The following is a 12,126-nucleotide window of genomic DNA, read 5'->3' on the forward strand; positions in this document are numbered from 1 at the left end:
TCTTTTTGGATCATCTTTTAATATATTTTTTTTAATCTTTCATCTTGTTATTTATTATGAAGTAGCTGTCTTATTGCAAAAGAATTTTATAAATACACTTGAAAGAGAAGTTGCTGAGTTACAACTCATTACCAAAGTAAAAACTATGGAGAGACCTGGTCTGAATAGAGATATTGGATTCATGTCCCATTATACATGCTAAAGCTAATTTTGGTCATCTGCCCTTTTAAAAATCCCTTGCCCTTCCCTGCGAAACCAACTGCCATCATTAACAGCCATCAACAGTTATAAGGATGTAGCGACCTCTCCCTCAGAGTATCTGAAGAAATGTGTATACACACAAAAGCTCATACCTAGAAAGCTTATACTTAGTTGGTCTTGAAGGTGCTACTGGAATTATTTTATAATATTTTTTTTTGGAAAGATTCTTTTAAAGACTGTCTTAAGACAAAAAGACTTGATTCTCTTAAGGGAGTTCTTTTTGGATCATCTTTTAATATATGTATATGTGTGTGTGTGTGTGTGTGTGTGTGTGTGTGTGTGTGTATATATTTCATCTTATTTATTGCGATTCTCAACAGTTAAAGCAGCAGGTTATGTTGTGTTGTGCTGCTGTCTGCCTCAGACTATCAGTCAGTCTGTAAATGTTTGTTCGTCTGTAACAGTTTAATCAACATAAGGTGCTTTAGCAACTAAAAAAAAAAATCCACCTGCACTGTATATATATTTTTACACCGTAACTGCAAGTACACCAGGTAAAAGGTATACATTCTTTAAATTTTAAAAGAGAGCATCTTTCGTAGTTTTTAACAGGAGGAAAAATAGATTTAAAGGGTCAAACAACCCACATACACATACACATAGTTCTCTGTAAATAAGAACTAAAATCTAATTCCCACAATATACACCTCTAACAAACTAAAAATCAGGGTCTCTTTCACCCATAAGCCCTTGGAACCATTGGTTGTGATGTCACAGAATGTTAATTCAACACACTGCCAAAAGGAAACATCAGGATCAATATAAATTCTACAGTGCCCCCCCTCCATACTAGCCTCCAAACAACAGATATAATATTGTGTGCATCTCTGTTACAGTGCCACAGACTACTACTATAACCCCTGAGGGTTGAAATCCCTGCATTGCAGGGGGTTGGACTAGATGACCCTCAAGAGTCCCTTCCAACACAATTCTAGGATTCTACTACTATTATGAATGCTTTTTGAATTTATTGCCTGCCCTTCACCATAGCCTCGCAGAGCAGGTTTTAAGCAACTTAGGGTAAAGGAACCCCTGACCATTAGGTCCAGTTGTGACCGACTCTGGGGTTGCGGCGCTCATCTCGCTTTATTGGCCGAGGGAGCTGGAGTACAGCTTCCGGGTCATGTGGCCAGCATGACTAAGCCGCTTCTGGCAAACCAGAGCAAGGAAACGCTTCTGGCAAACCAGAGCGCAAGGAAACGCCATTTATCTTCCCGCCGGAGCGGTACCTACTTATCTACTTGCACTCTGAGGTGATTTCGAACTGCTAGGTTGGCAGGAGCAGGGACAGAGCAACAGGAGCTCACCCCGTCACGGGGATTCGAACCACCGACCTTCTGATCGGCAAATCCTAGGCTCTGTGGTTTAACCCAAAGCACCACCCGCGTCCCTTAAGCAACTTACACTGCCCATGATGCATGGTGGCTCAAATAAGGTTTTTCAATGGCAAGATGTACTTACTTTTCACTAGCTTGTAAGGGTCGCAGGTAGTTAGAAAGCATGGTCTGTATTTCCTTAGCATATTCGTTTTCTGTCTCTAGAATGTTTTGTAGCACCTATAATACATTTTTAAAAAGCCTGTGACTGTCATGTTAAAGCTACAGAGAGGAGGAAACCAAAATGTCAAGACACCAATATTGTTTTCTATAGTTTGACTGTAAATAGGAGAGGAAGAAGTGTGCACTTGATTAAAGGTAAGCAATTAGTGTAGTAAAAAAAAAAAAAAAGCACGTTTTTTAAGGGTCGAAATGGTAGGGAAGGACTGTAGTAGAACCAACACTTTGCAGGTTTAATCCTCAGCATCTCCAGGTTAGGGCTGGAAAAAAATCCTGCCTGCAAAGGGCAATATGTCTGGCATATCTTCCTTATAGCACCTTGATTATTTAAGGCAGCGATGGCTAATATTTCTCGACAAATGTGTGCTAGAAATTAAAAAGTGTGAGCTGGTACTCTGCTCTGCAGCTCTCCTTCCTGCCTTGGGTGTGGTTTTTGCCACAATCTACAAACAGCGGCACACAGGAGTGATATCGGAAACTCCAAATCTCATTGTACTGCAACCCTGAATTTCTTTCTCACACCTTTGTCTAACATTACACACACACACACACACACACACACACACACACACACACACAGCCACTAGAGTGAAGGCGCAGCTAGATGTCAGTGTTTGAAATTAGCAGGGGCATTTTGCGACCAAGTGAAGATGCCCAGGCACCAGGATGCCTCCTGACATCTACACCATCTGGAGGTGCATGCCTGGAGATGCATGCATTGGATCTGGGCTGTTTACGCACACTAATACCACAATCAATTCTATTTTATCTGCACAATCGGAATGAATTTCTGGAACCCAAGTGCTTTTTCTGCGCAGCCTGAGCGGGAGCAGTCACCATTCAGAAAAAGAGGTCTGAATAGGCCAATATATATACAGTGGTACCTCAGGTTACATACGCTCCAGGTTACATACGCTTCAGGTTACAGACTCCACTAACCCAGAAATATTACCTCAGGTTAAGAACTTTGCTTCAGGATGAGAACAGAAATTGTGTGGTGGCAGCAGGAGGCCCCATTAGCTAAAGTGGTGCTTCAGGTTAAGAATAGTTTCAGGTTAAGAACGGACCTCCAGAACGAATTAAATACTTAACCCAAGGTACCACTGTATATGAGGACTGTCCCTGGATCAAGTGACTTTTCTTCTTTTAAGTTTTCAAAGCTCTTAACCCAGTTCAAGGCTGTCGCCTGACCTAGCCAGATGTTTAACTGAGAATCAATCACAGTCAGTCCATCATTTGAAAAATAAGACTTTGGAGATGTCTTACCCAAAAATGGCAACCAGACATTTTAAGGAGCCATTTAGCACCCAGCTTATATATGAGTTTCTAACACTGCTAGGTGTACAACAGAACTGCCCTAGGAGTAGGGAAATGTAGTAGTTTTCAGTAGTTGCTAAGAGCATTGCAATCTGCAGGAATAAGCTATCCATTTTTACCACTACTTTCCCTTTTAAACCCCCAATTTTTTTATTACTTTGGGAAGGCCAATATAATGCAATGGATCTCCTAGGAACCCCATGATCTTAGGATGTCGTTAGCCTAACTACATACAGCAGTTTATAGTTGGTATGGGCATAAAACCATTATTCATGCCAGATGTCTATATGAAAACCTGATGAAACAAGTGGCATGCTGAACTATTTGAAACGGAGAATTCACTGCTTCTTTCATTAGTGTTGCTGAACTCAGTTTTATTCCTTTGAATAGGCCTATTCAGCTGAAGAGAGGGCGCGGAGGGTGGGGGAGAGAATTTCTGAGTTCATTCTTTTGTTGGTAACTTGACTCCTGCCCCGAAGATTAAAATGTCTCCATTTTGCAAGAAGCGCTACGAAGGACAGATGTCACAAAGAACACATAAGCTATTAATTAGTCAGTCAGAAAGTACTGGCTTGCACACAAGAAGCAGAAAGATTAATAAATTATATCTTAGAAAGCAAAGACAATGTTGAAACATCAGCAGACCACACAACACTATCGCATGCAAAGCCAGGCGATGCAAGGTAGCCTGTTGCCTGCTTCATTACAAAACCAACAATCAGCAAAAGTTGCCTTGTATGTGGGGAAGGGGGTATTAAATAAGCATCTAGAAGAAACATTTTATAAGGCTTTCAAGTATTTCACTGGCACTATTTTGCATCATTTTTTACGAGGAGTCATCAAGGTGTATTCTCATGATCTAATCTCTGAAAAAACATTAATTAACTGTATTAGTCTTTGAATTAAGAGGGATCCTATTAAGAGACGCTTAATAGTATCACTCTTAAATGTTTTTAAATTAACTGTTTTTAATTTTAAAATGCACACAGTATATTTGCTAATCTGAGAAAATAAACCGTATCTAAATTAAAACATGCTGTGTAACACAGTTTCTTAATTACCAGCAGCTAGCAGAGCTGCATTTCGGCTAAGTGTAAATTAAATTCCCACAAATAAGCATGTTCCCGAAGTTTAAATAAATTCTCCTTTACATTACCTGCATTCATGAAGTACCATTAAAAAAAGCCTATTTTGACTTTCAAGATTCATACTGATTTTTATGCAGAAAGTTCTGTTCTCATAATTTATTTCTGTCTCACTGTTTTTGGATGGGCTTCAAGTTCACTTACCTGCCTCCCAGGCAGACAATTCACATTTACAATATTTTTGGAGGTTACAGAGAATCAAACATAGTAATACTTCACATTCAGCATAGCCGCCCCTCACGGTTTCTAATCTCGCCACCATGCTTGCCTGCGCTAATAATCACCTTTCTCCTCTTTCCTGCTTTCTGCACATTCTGGCTGCTGCAAGAACCCATGAGATTTCAAAGACCCTGTTCCAAAAGCTCCATCACCATCTGATGGAACTAGGTACCAACTGTGGACTACTTTCACAGACATGGTAACCTTTAGCAGTCTGCACACAAATGAAAAGCATAAAGAGCTGGATTCATTCAGCGTGAGCTATTCCCTCAGTGACAAGAGGGGAGAAAAATATCAAGTATGTCTAACAGTTCACTCACACAATGTCCAGTTATCATCCCTAACTTTGACTATTCTTTTATTCAAAAGAATAAATAACAAAACTGCTTAAATAACTGTTTTGATATCAGGTGAAAGGAAACTAAGGGCCACTTTACAATGTTTTTTCTTCCACTTAAAAAAAAAAAAAAAAAGGACACACAATCCACAATCATAAAGGGAAGCTGCCTAAGTACCCACAAACTTTTTGGAACAAAATAGATCCTTGCAATTTGTTTGTTTGTTTTTGCATGTAATAGCATATACTTTCCCCCCGCCCATCCTAGAAACAGAAGAACTGAGTATATGCAGAATGAAAAGTCAAAAATATGTAATGCACAAATAATGGTGTGTATCTCTAAATAGACAAATTTCAAATAGTCACAAGATAATAACAGATAAAACCAAATTCAACACTATACAAGAGATTGCTAAAAGTCCACAAAATTACAGGGGCCTGTCTCCTAATCTATTTTAGGAAATCTTCATCAAGTCCGTTTACATGCAACTCATAACATGTGTGAACATTCCTTTTAAAAAAATACACACAAAAAAAGCCATGAAAAATGTGGGCTGAGTTTAATAACTTCACAGCAACTTTTCTGAATTTTCCGAGGAATGTTTTTGGATCCTGGGAGTCATTATGAAAACTTTCCCCAAGAAATACTCTTCACAGATTCACATGTCAACTACCAAGTGAGAGACAAGTGACAGATTTACTCAGCATTCTCAAATACTAACATTCCAGCTGTGACAAGCCCCCTTTTAATATTTTTCAGCAATGTTTAGATTTTGTGCCCCCTCATCAAGAGTGCAAGTTACATTTCATCAGTGAAGTTCTCTAAAATTTGCATATTACATATTCACTTTTCAAACATTCTTTAAAAAAAAAAAAAAAACATTTACTATCCCAATCGGCTCAATTGTTCCCTTTCTGAATTCATTTGGAATAACCTCCTTTGAGGAGGGCAATGGTAGGGGACACAGGGGCTCCAGATATTGTTGTTCTACAACTTCCATCATCTTTGAACACTGGCCAGGCTGACTGCTGGATATGGGAGCTGGAATCCAACAACATCTGGAGGAAGGCCATAAATAGGCTCCTTACAAACTGATGTAGGAGAACCAACATCATTGTTCCACAGGAAGAAGTGCTGAGAGAAAATGGCCAAAGATGGCGTCTTGTCATAAGATTTGAACATACAGTTGTAAGTCTAAGTCCCAGTCTCGGTGACAGAGCACCATTCCTGCAAGGTGCAGAAGAGAACTTCCTTCAGTGACATCAATAAAATAGGAGATAAAAGAGCAAAAAACTGCACAGACTAGGCCTCTACATGTATCCATTGTATATTTAGCATTATCTCTCTGGTGGAACAGGGCTCTTCCACAATCACATGAGGATGGTGCTCTCCCTTCCCAATCTATGACACGGCCATTATGTGGAACTGGAAAAGCTCCTTTAAACACCTGATTCAGGTGCTATTAAGGCACACATCAAAAACCTTCCTTCCTTTTCCTATGAAGATCATAAGGAGAACAGGAACAGCAATGTGTGCATTAGCCCTCACTCACTCTTTTCAGACAACATAACCCCGCATTACTAGAAATACTACGAAAATGCCTGTTTGGAATCTGCACCAAAGCCATGCACCATTCCAAGTTGAATTTCCCACCTCTTTCTCTTTTGCTGCAGTTCAAAATTTTGTGCACACAGCAGCAGGTTTCTTGCACAAAGACTAGCCCCAAACATCTCCTAGGACTTCCTCAGCACCAAAGAATTTGCAAAAACAAGAGAGCTCAGCAGCACAACCTCTTGACTTTCATTTCATTTTTTAAGGTAAAGGTAAAGGTACCCCTGCCCGTACGGGCCAGTCGTGTCCGACTCTAGGGTTGTGCGCCCATCTCACTTAAGAGGCCGGGGGCCAGCGCTGTCTGGAGACACTTCCGGGTCACGTGGCCAGCGTGACGAAGCTGCTCTGGCGAGCCAGCACCAACGCAGCACACGGAAACGCCGTTTACCTTCCCGCTATAAAGCGGTACCTATTTATCTACTTGCACTTAAGGGTGCTTTCGAACTGCTAGGTGGGCAGGAGCTGGGACCGAACGGCGGGAGCTCACCCCACCGCGGGGATTCGAACCGCCGACCATGCGATCGGCAAGTCCTAGGCACTGAGGTTTTACCCACAGCACCACCCGCGTCCCATTTCATTTTTTACATACTGCTTAATACCAAATCAAGACTAAATAGTTTACAAAACAGACAGCAAATAAAATGCACATAACAAAAGAAACATATCAAGTGTCAGGATGGAGTAGCCTGGCCAACAAGTATCTGTAAGATGGGTGGAAGTTCAGAGAGAGGTGGGTATGGTTTGCAACCCTCTGACCTCCCCACCCTTCACTCTCTCCTACCCATAACCACCTGAATAAAAGCACTATCCCTTCTCTCTTTAACCGCCCTTTTGCCAAGGCACATTTTGAGTCGCAAAATATGCAACACTCACCCCACTAATACATACACACCACACCAGCTCTGTCTTACATCAGCTCCCAACTGATCTCCCTACTGCAATCATTCACACTGCATAAACACAAAGCATGCAGTACCCACTACTTATGGAAACACCTTTTCATTTTTGCACAAAGACAGTCTTCAAACTGAGCTGGGTATTTGGGGCGGTCTTCAACAAAGTAGTTCTGTTAGTGCAAAGACATTCACCTGTGTAACTGGATGCCTTGTCTTCTCCTCTCCCCCTGCACTCCCTAAATCTGTTATGGGGTTTTCCCCCAACCCTCCGAAGCAGATTCAGGGAGGGTGCAGGAAGCATGTAGGGAGGACAGATTCCATTTTACAGACAGGAAGATCTTGCACTAAAAAAAACACTTATTTGGATAACGTCCTTGGAAACTACGCAGACTTGATCATTGCTCTTCCTTATTCATCTTGTGCTATTTTGTATCACTAAAGTCATACAGGCCAAAATGTGCATACTTTGTGCCAGTAGGCATATAAGGTGCCAGGTTTTCCAAACACTGACCAATTTTTAAGTATCAGCCTTACACTTCAGCATTTGGGTTCCAATTCTTTAAGCCAAGACTGTAAACCTGTGAGCCTCCAAGCCACATATAGTTGCATACTGGGAACTGGGCAGCTTTCTGCTTTGTTGCCTATGTTGGAATACAAAAATGGGCAGGAGTTGTTGTCAAGCATCCTGGTTTGCCACAATACATGGCTAGTGGGCTCTCTGCAGCTTAGCAAATAATGGTTTAAGGTGCCCAGATCCTGCAGATGAATATCATTTGCAAAAAAAAAACCACACCAAACCATGACATCATCAACTTCGGTGCTCTAGCCTTCAGCAAGATTCTATGGATAAGTAGTGCACAAGAAATTCAAATAAAGATTACTCACCACATTATAATAGCTTTTGCTAATTGCAGATGTATCAAATCCCTTTGGTGGACTCTTCAGGCTTCCTGATTTGGGGGAGACAGGTTTTTCTGAAATAGGGAATATATTAGCAGTAGGATGCAATTTCACAGCTCAGACACTAGAGGTCAAACAAAATGCTCTTCTTAAATCTTGTTGCAGCAAGGTTCAGGACCATTTACTTCAGCTATTTATTTACAAGCACGCAGCTCATTCATATGGATCCGTCTCGGCTTAGTAAACAAAGATATGAATGAGTCCTTTTGCCTGAGTGTTTCATGTTCGCAGAGTCTGTTCCATCAGCACACTGCGGTAAGCTAAGAAGTCTTCAATTAATAACAGTTCCTTGTTCCACTTGTAGAACAAGCCAGGATCTTAAACCACAATTCGAAGATTTTTTTAAAAGTCTGCCTTCTTCCAAACCCATTGTTTCCCAGTTTGGACAATACAGGAAACTGTAGTTGACTGAAAACGTACGGAGTTAAATTGCTGTGTGACGAGAAGGAAAAGCACTGAATATGGGTCATTTGTTATAAATCATAGCCTGGAGACTCTGGAACACATTATAGAAACTAACAGGTGTATGTTTAAAAAATGAAAGGTAAGATCTGGGGCTTTACATTCCCTGCCACTGGTCAGTGAACCATCTTCACTAGGGCTAGGAATCCAAATGTGAAAGCTAGTAACTTGTAAACAAGTGTCAGAGCATACAGCTGCTTAGCAGTCACCATCTCATAATGTGTGGGGATCTTACTGAGGCTGCTAAACATGAAAGGAAATCTGTGTATCTGTATGCAATGCACCAAACCATATTGTCAATACACGTACTGGAGTTTTCAGAATAAAATCTCTCATTCAGTGCTTTGCCCTGATGTACAAAAGGTAGATTAAAGAATTTCACACTCATTTTTGTAGCTGGGATACACTGGCATGCATTGTCACAAATATATATGTTACATAGAAATCCACAAAGAAAATAAGTTTGGGCAGTTTATAAGCAGACTCCTGAAGCTCACCATTTGATTTTACTTCTCGTACGTAATTGCTGGGAAACCAGCCTGTCTTGCCATTGTGAGTTCCTTCCCACCAGCCTCCTTCTTCCACTCTTGTAACGTGAATAATATCTCCTTTTGTAAAAGAAAGTTCATCTTCGTTGGTTTGTTGAAAATTAAACTTTGCTCTTACCACCAGCTGGTGGTTGCTGTTATCTGTCATATCCTAGAAGTGACAAGACAAGCGAAAACAAAGAGTTTTAGGTACTTTTTCAAAATGTTAACAAAATTTAACTGAGTGAGATGTATGAAACGGCACCTGCAAATCCCCAGTGCAGGATAATAAGACAGCTTTTTCACAGGCTGAAGAACAAGAAAGGTCTCCATGGTTGTACAATGGGTTAACCATGCCATTTCTATAACATTTGGGAGTCTAGGAACATGTAGTAAACAGTCATGGTCCCCAGGCACACAAGACAGGCAAAGGTCCTAGAATATTATGAAGCCCATGATACTTTCCCAAGCTTATACTGTGAAACTTGGCATGAATTGAAAATTCACCCACCCACACATATTTGCTGCAACGTTTTCCAAACTGAACCTGCAACTGCATACTGATGGAAAAGTTAAGTCAAAACAGATGCCTGCTATCACTTTCCTAGGAGTTCTTAGAAGAGCTCTTTCGTTTAATGTCCCAGCCTGTATGTGTGAATCAGTATAAGCTGACATCGCCGACTGATGCAAAACGAAGTGTATGAAAGGATACAAGCACTCTTTCACATCCATGGGTGGAGTCATTCAAAACAGACTGGAATAAAGCCAGCCACTGATTTTAGGATTTACAGCTGCCTTGACTAGTGGAAAGTATGCCGTACTTTCAGCTGCTTAGAAACTTCAGGAGTAAAGAGTACAGTGGTGCCCCGCAAGACGAACGCCTCGCAAGACGGAAAACCTGCTAGACGAAAGGGTTTTCCGTTTTGGAGGCGCTTCGCAAAACGAATTTCCCTTTGGGCTTGCTTCGCAAGACGAAATGTCTTATGAGTTCCTGCGGGTTCCCCCCCCCCTTTTCCCCCTTTTCCTAAGCCGCTAAGCCGCTTATCAGCTGATCCGCTAAAAGCCGCTAAACCGCTAATAGCGCTAATCCGCTAAGCTGTCAATGGGCTTGCTTCACAAGACGAAAAAACCGCTATACGAAGAGCCTCACGGAACGGATTAATTTCGTCTTGCGAGGCACCACTGTACAAGACAGCCTTAAAAGAAGTGGCATGGCCACTTACTCAATTCTAGAACATGGACACCAATTCCTCCATCAGCTTGACACCAACCTCACCCTTTGCAAACAGTGTGAACAGTCATTGTTCGGCAGATTTGCCATTCCTAACAATAAAATAGCACGGGATACCTTGACCATACCAAGCTAACCTTCAAATCAAACACAGAGGCTATTTTTACATAGTTCTATAAAAGTTCACACAGTAGGAAGAAAGTGAGCATCAAATGGCAAGGACTGGTCATAAGAAGTGGGCCTCATTTTGTTCATTTAATTTATATCAGGGGTGAGGCACTACAATGTTGCTGGACAGCAATTCCCACCATTCCCTTGACCAACAGCCATGTAGGCTGGGGCTGATAGGATCTGGGAGTCCGACAGCATCTAGAAAACCACTGGTCCTCTGAACCTGGTGCATATCATTGGTTAGTTGCCTTTCAGCAGAAAAACTCTGTTTGAGATGACAATCAGAGGAACAACATTGATATGAACGAATCTTATTTACTCTCACAGATTTTAATCACACTTCAAAAATTGGAAAAACCACAGATTCAAACAAAATCTGAACCAAGAAACAGGGTCGAATTCAACCACTCACTGATTAATCATGGGCCAGTCACTGCCTGATGACCTAATCTACCTCACAGGGTTGTTATGAAGATAAACTGGAGAGGGTGGGAAACACTCTGTTTCTAATATTTGTAATTCAGCTTTTTCGTTTGTTTTCCTACATCTAAATGATATTTTAGATCCACATTTATTAAAGTCATGTGTTAGGGTCTTTAATTCAGCTAAGAGGCTTTCCCCCCAATATTCACCTTATCCATTTTTTTACATCTAGAGCTCTCGCATATACAATGTCTCCTGGCTACCAATTTAACTGTGTTCCACATCAAGGGGTCACTAATACTTGGTTGAGCATTTTCTTCAAGAAAATATGGGATATAATTGTAATAAATAAACAAACTAGAATAAACCCTTATTTTTTCCTGAAGCAGAACAGAACTTGAACCATTATCCAGAAGTCTTAGCCCAAGTATGAAACAGAACAGAACCACCCGCTCCCTAAACAAAAAATTAGGTTACCAGGTTCTGACCAAAAGCATAGGTTGCTTCTTCACCTATGTATGTGTATGATTGTATTAATTAAAAAGTACAAATGAAAGAAGCCTTTGGGATTTATTTAGTACTTAGATAGTATGCTTTTAAGGTAGGATTCATACCCCTTAGCTGTAAAAGTTTTAGACCTATTATTTTGCTCTGAACTGCATTATCGTGTGCCTTATTTTCTCATCACACATTTTCTCGTGCAAACTGAAACTGAACGAATTCATTTGACATTGGCCAACTTGGTTGCCGAGGGCAGTAACTAGTGCTAGCCTCACTCGGAGCAGAACCATTAAAGTGAATGGGCATGGGGACTTCAGGGTTAGCGCCTCCGGTAATGGCGGAATTCCTCTGATCGGGAGGAATTTGCTTCGTAGGAATCCGGGTCTGGCCGCCACGGTGAAGGCGGAGACCCACTAGAAACCACAGGCGGGTGAAGCCTGTGAAAGTGGGATTTGGCTGGCACCTTTTGCGCCTCCCCTACTCGTGGGGAAACCCGGTTTCAGGGATC

The 12,126-nt window shown here is 41.2% G+C and overlaps 1 protein-coding gene across 7 annotated transcripts in view; it reads right to left on the bottom strand.

Annotated features, from left to right (window-relative positions):
• The window catches only part of ARHGEF7 (Rho guanine nucleotide exchange factor 7), a 91,839-nt gene that overhangs the window by 49,384 nt on the left and 30,329 nt on the right, over positions 1-12,126 (bottom strand). For all 7 annotated transcript variants that reach the window (XR_014155546.1, XR_014155547.1, XM_081858079.1 and 4 more), the window contains exons 5-7: positions 9,263-9,464; positions 8,229-8,317; positions 1,723-1,817 (exon numbers count right to left, since the gene is read on the bottom strand). Coding sequence is in view for 5 of the 7 variants with exons in the window: in XM_081858079.1 (XP_081714205.1) it covers positions 1,723-1,817; positions 8,229-8,317; positions 9,263-9,464 (386 nt within the window). In the remaining 2 variants the exon portion in view is untranslated. The remainder of the gene's footprint in view (positions 1-1,722; positions 1,818-8,228; positions 8,318-9,262; positions 9,465-12,126) is intronic.

This window comes from Podarcis erhardii, assembly GCF_964252035.2.
Source record: "Podarcis erhardii genome assembly, chromosome: 4".
Classification (NCBI taxonomy): domain Eukaryota; kingdom Metazoa; phylum Chordata; class Lepidosauria; order Squamata; family Lacertidae; genus Podarcis; species Podarcis erhardii.